Consider the following 12,500-nt stretch of genomic DNA (forward strand, 5'->3'; position numbering starts at 1 on the left):
GTTGTGTGTGTGTGTGTGTGTGTGTGTGTGTGTGTGTGTGTGTGTGTGTGTGTGTGTGTGTGTGTGTGTCTGTGTGTGTGTGTGTGTGTGTGTGTGTGTGTGTGTGTGTGTGTGTGTGTGTGTGTGTGTGTGTGTGTGTGTGTGTGTGTGTTGTGTGTGTGTGTGTGTGTGTGTGTGTGTCTGTGTGTGTGTGTGTGTGTGTGTGTGTGTGTGTGTGTGTGTGTGTGTGTGTGTGTGTGTGTGTGTGTGTGTGTGTGTGTGTGTGTGTGTGTGTGTGTGTGTGTGTGTGTGTGTGTGTGTGTGTGTGTGTGTGTGTGTCTGTGTGTGTGTGTGTGTGTGTGTCTGTGTGTGTGTGTGTGTCGTGTGTGTGTGTGTGTGTGTGTGTGTGTGTGTGTGTGTGTGTGTGTGTGTGTGTGTGTGTGTGTGTGTGTGTGTGTGTGTGTGTGTGTGTGTGTGTGTGTGTGTGTGTGTGTGTGTGTGTGTGTGTGTGTGTGTGTGTGTGTGTGTGTGTGTGTGTGTGTGTCTGTGTGTGTGTGTGTGTGTGTGTGTGTGTGTGTGTGTGTGTGTGTGTGTGTGTGTGTGTGTGTGTGTGTGTGTGTGTGTGTGTGTGTGTGTGTCTGTGTGTGTGTGTGTGTGTGTGTCTGTGTGTGTGTGTGTGTCTGCTGTGTCTGTGTGTGTGTGTCTGTGTGTGTCTGTGTGTGTGTGTGTGTGTGTGTGTGTGTGTGTGTGTGTGTGTGTGTGTGTGTGTGTGTGTGTGTGTGTGTGTGTGTGTGTGTGTGTGTGTGTGTGTGTGTGTGTGTGTGTGTGTGTGTGTGTGTCTGTGTGTCTGTGTGTGTGTCTGTGTGTGTGTGTGTGTGTGTGTGTGTGTGTGTGTGTCTGTGTGTCTGTGTGTGTGTGTGTGTGTGTGTGTGTGTGTGTGTGTGTGTGTGTGTGTGTGTGTGTGTGTGTTGTGTGTGTGTGTGTGTGTGTGTGTGTGTGTGTGTGTGTGTGTGTGTGTGTGTGTGTGTGTGTGTGTGTGTGTGTGTGTGTGTGTGTGTGTGTGTGTGTGTGTGTGTGTGTGTGTGTGTGTGTGTGTGTGTGTGTGTGTGTGTGTGTGTGTGTGTGTGTGTGTGTGTGTGTGTGTGTGTGTGTGTGTGTGTGTGTGTGTGTGTGTGTGTGTGTGTGTGTGTGTGTGTGTGTGTGTGTGTGTGTGTGTGTGTGTGTGTGTGTGTGTGTGTGTGTGTGTGTGTGTGTGTGTGTGTGTGTGTGTGTGTGTGTGTGTGCTCACAGTCTCGTCCACTGGAGTATCCTGACAGAGTAGAAAGTGCTGACTCAGAGGTTGCTGACATCACGGAGCTGGACATCCCTGATAGGCCGGAGGCGGGGCTGGAGAAGCGTCCGGGGGCGTGGCCGTTACACCTCTCCTCCAACCAGGAGGAGCCTGACTCCGGGCTGGCCTTGCTATTGGCTGTGGAACAGGAAGTGTTGCCGTTGACGACCAGAGAGCCTGAAGAGACGGAGGAGAAGCTGTTTCACTCTGTTCTGTAGTACAAGTACAGAGTGTATTTATAGTATTTATAGTATTTATAGTATTTATAGTATTTATAGTATTTATAGTATTTATAGTATTTATAGTATTTACAGTATTTATAGTATTTTAGAGTCTTCACACGTCACTCTGGTCTGTTTGTGTTTAGTTTTGAATTTCAGGTCGTTGGAGTTTGGATTTGTGGATTTTGTCCTGAAGGTTTAGATTCTGGTTCTGGACTGTTCTGGCTTCCTGGTTTCCCCGAACTCTGAACTCTGGTCTCTGCTTCATCCTGCTGGTTCTCCTGCTAACGTTAGCTTAGCCAGGCTTTCAGCCCGGTGGGGAAGCTGATCTCTCCTCCTGATCTCTCCTCCTGATCTCCCCTCCTGATCTCTCCTCCTGATCTCTCCTCCTGATCTCCCCTCCTGATCTCTCCTCCTGATCTCTCCTCCTGATCTCTCCTCCTGATCTCCCCTCCTGATCTCCCCTCCTGATCTCTCCTCCTGATCTCTCCTCCTGATCTCTCCTCCTGATCTCTCCTCCTGATCTCTCCTCCTGATCTCCCCTCCTGATCTCTCCTCCTGATCTCTCCTCCTGATCTCTCCTCCTGATCTCCCCTCCTGATCTCTCCTCCTGATCTCTCCTCCTGATCTCTCATCGCCGTGGCGACGGTCATAAATGTCTGCAGTCTAAACTCCTTCAGAGGTTTTTTAACTCTCTGCTCATTATGTGGATTCACCGCCTCGTCCCGTCAGCTGGTTCCTGCTGGACCCATGAACCTCTGAACCAGGTCTAGAACGGCTTCAACTAGACCCACAACAAATATGACCCTCACTGGCCTGACGGTGGCGCTATAATTAAAGGTGAAATATAAAAAGTTGAAAGGTCTGTATCTCCCAGTCTGTTCACAGGAAGCTCCGCCTCTCAAGGTTCACCTGGAACATTTTAAGATATTTTGAATTATTTGAAAAACACATTTTAAGGGTGAGGGGTTAACCCTTCTCCTCCTATCTCCTCCTATCTCCTCCCATCTCCTCCCATCTCCTCCTATCTCCTCCTATCTCCTCCCATCTCCTCCTATCTCCTCCTATCTCCTCCTCTCTCCTCCTATCTCCTCCTATCTCCTCCTATCTCCTCCTCTCTCCTCCTATCTCCTCCTATCTCCTCCTATCTCCTCCTATCTCCTCCCATCTCCTCCTATCTCCTCCTATCTCCTCCTCTCTCCTCCTCTCTCCTCCTATCTCCTCCTATCTCCTCCTATCTCCTCCCATCTCCTCCTATCTCCTCCTATCTCCTCCTCTCTCCTCCTCTCTCCTCCTATCTCCTCCTCTCTCCTCCTATCTCCTCCTATCTCCTCCCATCTCCTCCTATCTCCTCCTATCTCCTCCTATCTCCTCCTATCTCCTCCCATCTCCTCCTATCTCCTCCTATCTCCTCCCTTCTCCTCCTATCTCCTCCCATCTCCTCCCATCTCCTCCTATCTCCTCCTATCTCCTCCCACACCGTTTGACCAATCAGCAGCAGCATCTACGTCCTTCGCTCTTTACATTTTCATAGATTGTTGAGATCTACTGAAGTTTTGAAGATTAACTCTTAAAGTCGTGAAGGAGGCGTGGCCTATAAGCTAAATTGTGATAACTTTGTGATAGATGGTCCAATCATCATGAAACTTGGACAACATGTTCATATAATGAATGAAAACTATTCAAATATTGACCAATAGGGGCCACAAAGGCCAGAAAACTGTATCTCCTGGACGACATCCGGTCCACATGCTCCAGGACCGAGTCAACATCTGAAGTTTGGTTGTCATTAGTGAAAGTGGGCGTGGCCTCATGTTCCAACCTTTATGTGACACAGACACCAATTTCCAAACAGATCCCACCACATTTTGCCCAACAGCAGCTCTGACTGAACAGCTCGACACATAAAGCAACATGAAGTTAGATACTGAACCTTTTAACTTCCTGTTTACATTATTCAGGACCAGAACTGGACAGCTTGGGTCTGAACTGACTGATCTAAATCCAAACTTCATGTTTCAGGTCTGGCTGCTGGACTGCATGAACTCAGCCATCGCCGCTAGCAGCTATATTTAAATAATTAAATGTATTATTGAGAGTTAAAGAAATAGTTAAGGTACATATCCTTTATTATTGGGGAGACAATCCCTAGAGGATTATATCAATTCATTTTCGAGGAGGAAAAATGTTATTATTTGGCGAAATACATAAAAATAGTTCGGACATACAACCAATAGACTTGGGAAGATTAACCCTGGAGTCTTATTGGCTTATTGTCTTAGAGGCTTTTTATTACATTTGACTTAATGGGGCCTTCGAGGATCGGGGAATTTCGGGGATAAACCTTTGCTGTCGCCCCCGACAGCATCCTCGTTTTTAAATGAAAATATATATTTTTTTTATATTTATATATTTTTTACTTCAATCTGGATTTTGTGAACACCACAGTACAGAGACAGCTCTTCTAGAGGTCACACATGATCCTCTGTGCAGGAGCCGTCTTAATTCTTCTAGACCTCAGAGACCAGAGACCAGAGACCAGAGACCAGAGACCAGAGACCAGACCCTTTGGTACGGTCCATCACACCATCTTGATTTCGCTCTTACATCTCAAATAGAAATGTATAATCTCTGTGGGAAATTCATCACCAACTGCTGCATGTATTTCTTGTGGGATACCCCAGGGCTCCGTTTTGGGTCCATTATTGTTTTGATAAGTTTGATAAACAGATAAATTAAGATGTGAAATCTAGCTTTTTTCAGCTCCGGATTATCTCTAAAATTAGGTTTATTTTGGAGATAATACTAAATATATCACTTTCTATCCCCCTCTGACCTTGACAGAGTTATTCATGCTTTCATTTCCAGGCTAGACTACTGCAGCTCTTTATACTTCAGTATTTCCCAGGCTTGACAGCACTGACTGGTCTCCCTTAGGTCCTCACACCGAGGTCTGCTGACTGTCCCATGGTCCCGGCGTCCGGCCTTCTCTGTGACTGTGGAACAGCTTGTTTACGACCCGTCTTAAATTATTTACTTTTATTTTTATTCTCTTGCTTTTAATTGATCTCTGTATCGCCTCGGTTTGCCTTTTATTGACTGTGTGTGTGTTTGCTCCTTTTTATCTGTTCCTCTGTGTTATTGTGTGTGTGTGTGTGTGTGTGTGTGTGTGTGTGTGTGTGTGTGTGTGTGTGTGTAAAGCACCTTGGTACATTCTCCTGTGTATTCAGTATGTTGTTTTGTAAAGCACTTTGGTACAAACATTGCTCTGTTTTTAAAGCACTATATAAACTTAAACTTAACTTTTTTTATTTATTAGTATAATAATACTAACCAGTCTACTATCTGTTAGTTTTAGTAATAGTAATACTGATAACTAGCTGTTTCTACTCACAGTGTGAGTCTGTTTCCTCTGTAGGAAGCTCAGATACACCGTCTTCCTCCTCCATCCTCTGGACAGACAGACAGGTAGAGAGACAGACAGACAGGTAGAGAGACAGACAGACAGAGAGACAGACAGACAAATAGAGAGACAGAGAGACAAATGTTATGCTTTTATTTTGAAGGCAGAATGACCTGACCTCCTGTACTATTCTGTCTGAAAAGCTTCATGTGCTGATCGTAGTAGCAGTAGCAGTAGTACCAGTAGTAGTAGCAGTAGTAGTACCAGTAGTAGCAGTAGTAGCAGTAGCAGTAGTAGCAGTAGTAGTAGTACCAGTAGTAGTAGCAGTAGTAGCAGTAGTAGTAGCGGTAGCAGTAGTAGTAGTAGCAGCAGTAGCGGTAGTAGTAGCAGTAGCAGTAGTAGTAGCAGTAGTAGTAGTACCAGTAGTAGTAGCAGTAGTAGTAGCAGTAGTAGTAGTAGTAGCAGTAGCAGCAGTAGTAGCAGTAGCAGCAGTAGCAGTAGTAGTAGTAGTAGTACCAGTAGTAGTAGCAGTAGCAGTAGTAGTAGTAGTAGCAGCAGTAGCAGTAGTAGCAGTAGTAGCAGTAGAAGTAATAGTATTCATAGTACTTTACCTGTATATCCTCCAGTCTCTCCTCCAACAGTCTCTGTTGTCTCTTTGCTTTTCTCTTCAACTTCTTCTTCTTGTTTTTAGACAGTTTACCAACCTACACACACACACACACACACACACACACACACACACACACACACACAGAGGAGGAGATGAGAGAGACAGCAGATCAAACAAGTTAAGTTTCTACACACCAACAGTGCAATACTACTGCTACAGTGGTCACACACACATGCATGCACACACACACACACATGCACACACACACTAGGGCTGAATTGATTAGTCGACCTAATCGACTACGTTGATTATGAAAAACTTTGACGTGGATTTGAATCCTGGACGAGTCTCATGTCTGTGTCCAGGCTGTCAGGGCTTCATACAGTCAGTGATGCAATGCACAAAGGCGGCACTAGGTGGCAGCGGTGCTTGAATGTCCAGCTGCAGCAGACAGGAAAAGAAGACGTTTCCCTAACGGAAGACGGCTGGAAACACCATGGAACATACCACCGGACCTGCGGGACGTCCAGGGAATTTACAGCCAGTTTCTAAAGTCCAGCAGGTTTTCAGCTCTAAAGCCGATACAGCAGAGAGAAACCTCTGTACCGCTCCAACATTTAACACCAAAATATCCTGGAGCCACTTGTGAAACTGATAGCAGTTGCTGAGTAACGTTTAGCCGCCCGGCTGTCAGTGAGTAACGTGACTACAGACCTGATATGTGCTGAAGCTCTGGCTGCTTATGGTTCGGTAACTACTGACCTGAGAGGATAACTGACAGCTCTCATCTCCAAACAAAACTTTTTCATAAAACTTAAAAGCCATAAATCCACAGTCTGATACTTAATTTGCCACTAAATTAATGTTTATGTGAAGAGTATTTTATCATTTTGAATTAAACAAAGGCTCAAATAACGGTTATACAAAGTTAAGAACAAGCCCACAGTTAAAGCAGTGAATTCATCTGGTCTCTCAGCTCTACCTGTACAGAGAATCCATGGCATTTTTACAGGCATGAAATTACTGAATAAAATTCATCAATACATTTCTGTATTATCAACACCTAAAACAATATTACTCTATCATAACATACAGAGGTGTGTAGATGAAGTCTTGACAGAAGCTTCCTCCAGCTTGAGATCAATAAAGCTTTCGATGTTGAGCCGCTTCATCCAGTTTTATTTTGTTATGACTAATGTAACTAAGAAAACAATTGTTGACAGATTCATCGATTACCAAATAATCGTTAGTTGCAGCCCTAGCACACACACACACACACACACACACACACACACACACACACACACACACACACACACACACAGTGTTATTAACACTGCAACACTACTGAACAGTCCTCTCTCTCTCATTTTACCAACAATGTGTTTGAAAATAAAAAGCTAACCCTAAAACAAAAAACAGAGCAGAACACACACTGATCCACTGATGTTCCCACTGCTGTCAGATTAATGAACACAGCTGCTTCCAACATCAAATCAAAATTTAATATCAATATTTACTGGAACTGATCTGACGAAATCAGTCTGGTTTCTGGAAATAGCCTGTTAGCTTGTTAGCCTAGCCAACCTGTCAGTTACAGTTAATTAACAGTGAACAGCTGAAGTGAACCGGCAGCCATGATGGATGACAGACATTTTAGCATGGAGCTAACGTTAGCCTAGCCTAGCTCGTCCCACAACAACCCTGACCTCTGACCTGCTGTTCAGGACAGCAGTTAACACACACACACACACACACACACACACACACACACCAAGGTGACTTCCTGTGTGTTACAATAACCATGGTGACAGTGTCTAAACTAGGGCTGGGTATTGAGAACCGGTTCCAGTTTAGTCCAGTTTAATCCCTAACTCACCAGAATTGTTAAGCCACTGCAACGATCCTCTGATCGATCGATCAGCCTGATCAGCTGTCCAACAGCTGATGACTGTCCAGTCAAAACAATGATGTCATTATATCCCCAAAACTAGGACGCTGTCGGGGGGGACAGCAAGGGTTGATCCCCGAAATTCCCCGATCCTCCAAGGCCCAGGAAGTCAAATGTAATAAAAAGCCATTCAGTAGCAACACAATAAGACTCCAGGGTTAATCTTCCCAATTATATTGGAAGTCGCAACTATTTTTATTTTGACAAAAAATATTTTTTTTCCTTCTGGACTAATCTTCATAATAATAAAGTTTGCATACCATAACTATTTTATATCACAAATTAATAAAGTTAACCAGTTAATTATATTATTATTACTCCCAAACACTCCAAAATGAATAGATATAATCCTCCAGGGATCGTCTCCCCAATAATAAAATAAATAATAAAGGCTAGCAGCTTCTGCAGAACGATTCTTTACGGTTCCAACAAAGGAAAAAACATAAAGAAATAACCAGAAATTTCCTCCCAACAGCAGAATCCAAATGTTCTGAAGCAAACGATTTCACTGTGGCTCCAAAGTCCAGTACTGACCTCAGCAGAGCTCCTCCTGAGTTCCTCACTGTTCTGAACGGTGTCACTGCAGCAGCTGCTGTCGCAAATTACCTGATTTTTTTCAATTGTTCTTGTAAAGTAAGGTATTATGCAAATGAGCCTGAGCTTATCTCTACACTGCAAGTCTGTCTGGAGAAATAAAACAGAGTGAAAATGTTTACAGGACGAATCGATTAAGAACTGGATCAATCAAAAGAATCAAAAATGGCACCGGAATCAGTAAAATCCTAGTGATACCCAGCTCTAGTCTAAACTCACTGGAGAGAATTAACCAATCAGAACACAGATAGCATCACACCTGTAAGCCACACACCTGGACACTTACCTGAGCGTCTCTGGGAGCCGTGCTGACTAGAGAGAGACATAGAGACATAGAGACACAGAGAGAGAGAGAGAGAGAGAGAGAGAGAGAGAGACAGAAAGACAGAGATAGAGAGAGAGAGACAGGAAGAGAGAGAGACAGACAGGGAGAGAGAGGGGGGGAGGGCAGGGAAAAGAAAGTAAGGAAGTAAAGACAAGGATGCAGACAGACAGACAAGCAGACAGACAGACAGACAAGCAGATAGACAGGCAGACAGACAGGAGAAACAGCAGAGTTAGAACCCAGTAGAGAGATAGAGACAGGAGAAGAAAGGAAGACAGTTCAGAAAGCAGATAGACAGGCAGACAGACAGACAGACATGTAGCTATCTCCATCTATCTGTCTATCTACAGTCCTGTCTGACTCCAGTGCTGCTGTAAACTGACTGGACCAACTGAACCAACTGGACCACCTGGACTAACTGTAGACCAACTGGACCACCAGGAGCAACTGAACTGACTGGACCACCTGGACCAACTGTGGACCAACTGGACCAACTGGACCAACTGTGGACCAACTGTGGACCAACTGGACCAACTGTACCAACTGTGGACCAACTGGACCACCTGGAGCAACTGCACCAACTGTGGACCAACTGGACCACCTGGAGCAACTGCACCAACTGTGGACCAACTGGACCACCCGGAGTAACTGAACTAACTGGACCAACTGTACCAACTGTACCAACTGTGGACCAACTGGACCAACTGGACCACCTGGAGCAACTGAACTAACCGGACCACCTGAACTAACCGGACCAACTGAACTAACCGGACCAACTTTACTAACTGGATCAACTGAACTAACTGGACCAGCTGGACCAACTGTACTAACTGGACCAACTGAACTAACCAGACCAACTGAACTAACCAGGCCAACTGTACTAACCGGACCAACTGAACTAACTGGACCACCTGGACCAACTTTACTAACTGGATCAACTGAACTAACTGGACCAGCTGGACCAACTGAACTAACCAGACCAACTGAACTAACCAGACCAACTGTACTAACCGGACCAACTGAACTAACCGGACCACCTGGACCAACTTTACTAACTGGATCAACTGAACTAACTGGATCAACTGAACTAACTGGACCAGCTGGACCAACTGTACTAACCGGACCAACTGAACTAACCGGACCACCTGGACCAACTTTACTAACTGGATCAACTGAACTAACTGGATCAACTGAACTAACTGGACCAGCTGGACCAACTGTACTAACCGGACCAACTGAACTAACCGGACCACCTAGACCAACTTTACTAACTGGATCAACTGAACTAACTGGACCAGCTGGACCAACTGTACTAACCGGACCAACTGTACTAACCGAACTAACTGGACTACCTGGACCAACTGTACTAACTGGACCAAATGTATTAACTGGAAACCAGTCTGACTCCACTGGAGAAACTGAAGGGACATCTACACACTAACCTACATACATAATTACAGTACTGGCATGTTATTATAAGATATTATAATGAGGAGGCGGTCCTATCTGAAGTGGAAACTACAAACTGACACCACAACAACACACTGTGTCTCTGTCTCCATCAATCCTTTCCATCTAGCCAATCACACGGTTGCTCCTCACCTGAAGACCCGGAAGGGGGCGGGGCTCCGGCTCGTTGCCAGATGGTCGCCTCAGCCGCCAATCTCCTGATGTAAACCTCGTCAACGTCCAATAGGATGTTCTCTGGTTTGATGTCTGTGTGGATGATCTTACACTTGGTGTGGAGGTAGTCCAGACCCTGGAGGACCTACACACACACACACACACACAGTCATGTGGTATTAGAGAAGTGTGCAGTCAGAGGTATAACACGTGTTGCCTTCATGGTCTCCATTAAACTCTGACTTTCAAGCTCTACACTCCTAACTCTGACTCATGGTGCGTTCAGATGCTTTGGTTGGAAACATGCAGAATCAGAACACAGTTTGCTCTGTGTTTTAAACAGTTTGATCAGACTGGCTGTGGGTGGACTGTCTCTCTGTCTGTCTGTCTCTCTACCTGTCTGTCTCTCCATCTGTGTGTGTGTGTACAGTGTGTGTGTGTGTGTGTGTGTGTGTGTGTGTGTGTGTGTGCTCCCACCTGTCTGATAATACTCTTCACACACACCAGTGGAAGTCCCATGTAGTTCGACTTGATGATCCATTTCAACAGCTGATGACCCAAAACCTCCAGAACCATACAGACATCTGACTGCTGCTGAGGAAACTACTGACACACTACTGACACAATAAAGACAGACAGACAGGTAGTCAGACAGACAGGTAGTCAGACAGACAGACAGACAGACAGGTAGTCAGACAGACAGACAGACAGGTAGTCAGACAGGTAGTCGGACAGACAGACAGACAGGTAGTCAGACAGACAGGTAGGATACGGACTCCGTTGACTCCAGATATTTTGAAGTCGTCAATCAGCTGGACGATGGTTTCTCTGTAGGGGTCAGAGGGGTCGCTGTCCCGCACCTGACACACACAGAGACAGACACACACACACACACACACATATTTTCATGTGTTATGATCCATCAGTGTTGTTCACATGTTTCATGATATTCAACGATTGACAACAGTAATTGGTTGAGCGTGAAATACAAACGTGTTATTAAAATAAATCTATCATTACACAGCAATCTCCGTAAGATAGAGAGATACCATAGATAGAGATAGAGAGATACCATAGATAGAGATAGAGAGATACCATAGATAGAGATAGAGAGATACCATGTCCTCCACGTGTCTCTCTCTTCTCTCGGCGGATCCCGTCTTTGAACCAAGACATTAATTAGTAAACAAGGCATAATCTTTTTACACCGCAAATCCACCTTGAAATTCTGAAAACTATAAACAAGACCGAGACCAAGCCCAAACCCAAGCCAAAGCCGTAGACCAAGACCAAGCCCTAGACAAAGACCAAGCCCGAGACAGAGACCAAGCCCGAGACAGAGACCAAGCCCGAGACCAAGCCCTAGACAGAGACCAAGCCCTTGACCAAGCCCTAGACAAAGACCAAGCCCTAGACCAAGCCCGAGACAGAGACCAAGCCCGAGACAGAGACCAAGCCCTAGACCAAGCCCTTGACCAAGCCCAAGCCCTAGACCAGGGGTATTCAACTAAAATTCAAGGAGGTAGAAAATTTCTTCCCATCAAAGGTCCAAAGTATCATAATGTCTAACTTGTGCTGTGATTCTTTGGCCTATATGTCGTTGTTGTATGACTTGACAAATAAAATAAACAATGTACATTTTGTTTCATAGTGGCGCTTCACATTAACACTTTTTCCCACAGAGCAGCCGAGGGCATCAGGAAGCAAATTCAGGTCAGTCAGTCCGTCAGTGAGTCACCTTTCACTTAGTGAGATGATGCTTCCTCAGTTGGCCTCTAGAGGGCGTCTCTGACTGTGAGCTGCAGTGTTTCCATACAGAGGCACAAAATCAGAAGTTGCTCAGTGTGTATAAATGGATCTAAATGGATCTCTGATGGCCTGATGTGACATCACATCCTGTCTGTAATGTGGAGCCGTACAGACAGGATGTGACATCACATCCTGTCTGTAATGTGGAGCCGTACAGACAGCAGAGCAGCAGACTGAACTCAGTCAGAGTCTCAGTCAGAAAACAAAGTGAAAGTTAACATTCCACAGTCAGGAACAGATCTGCAGACAGGAACTGGTCTTCTGCCTGCTCACTGCAGGTAGGTGACATCATGTTGTGGCGTTAGTGGAGTTCGGTCATTTAACTGTCACAGTGCTGCAGGCAGAGAACTGAACACACGGTGGCTCTGAACACCATCTGTGCTCGTTCTTACCGCCACGGGTTCAGAAGACAGACCGGTTTAGAACTCGTTGCGGGAGAATGAAGGCATGTTGGTCTGTTCATTCATCCTTGAAAGCTCGATTTTCCGCATCTCCTTTTCGTATTTTGGAGCGAGACACGCTGTCATCTCTCTGTAGCTTTGTCTCTCTCTCGCTCTCTGTGCGTTTCACTAGCGATCTCTCAATGCACCGTAAACAATCGCTTTGATTGGCTGAGTTCAGTGAAGCAGACGCATGTGATTGGTCTGTGACCTCC

The 12,500-nt window shown here is 45.3% G+C and overlaps 1 protein-coding gene across 1 annotated transcript in view; it reads right to left on the reverse strand.

Moving 5' to 3' along the window:
• Window positions 1-1,267: 1,267 nt before the first annotated feature.
• LOC139660929 (SRSF protein kinase 3-like) overlaps window positions 1,268-12,500 on the reverse strand; it is a gene marked incomplete at both ends in the record, with an annotated part of 14,198 nt that continues 2,965 nt past the window's right edge. Inside the window, 7 exons of the mRNA XM_071539212.1 lie at window positions 1,268-1,486; window positions 4,925-4,982; window positions 5,545-5,637; window positions 8,375-8,400; window positions 10,016-10,181; window positions 10,514-10,620; window positions 10,809-10,896. Coding sequence (XP_071395313.1) covers window positions 1,268-1,486; window positions 4,925-4,982; window positions 5,545-5,637; window positions 8,375-8,400; window positions 10,016-10,181; window positions 10,514-10,620; window positions 10,809-10,896 — 757 coding nt within the window. The remainder of the gene's footprint in view (window positions 1,487-4,924; window positions 4,983-5,544; window positions 5,638-8,374; window positions 8,401-10,015; window positions 10,182-10,513; window positions 10,621-10,808; window positions 10,897-12,500) is intronic.

Source organism: Centroberyx affinis, unplaced genomic scaffold (genome assembly GCF_046629955.1).
Source record: "Centroberyx affinis isolate AG114_WGS23_722 - 3 ecotype Tasmania unplaced genomic scaffold, CSIRO-AGI_Caff_v1 ptg003426l_1, whole genome shotgun sequence".
Lineage (NCBI taxonomy): Eukaryota > Metazoa > Chordata > Actinopteri > Beryciformes > Berycidae > Centroberyx > Centroberyx affinis.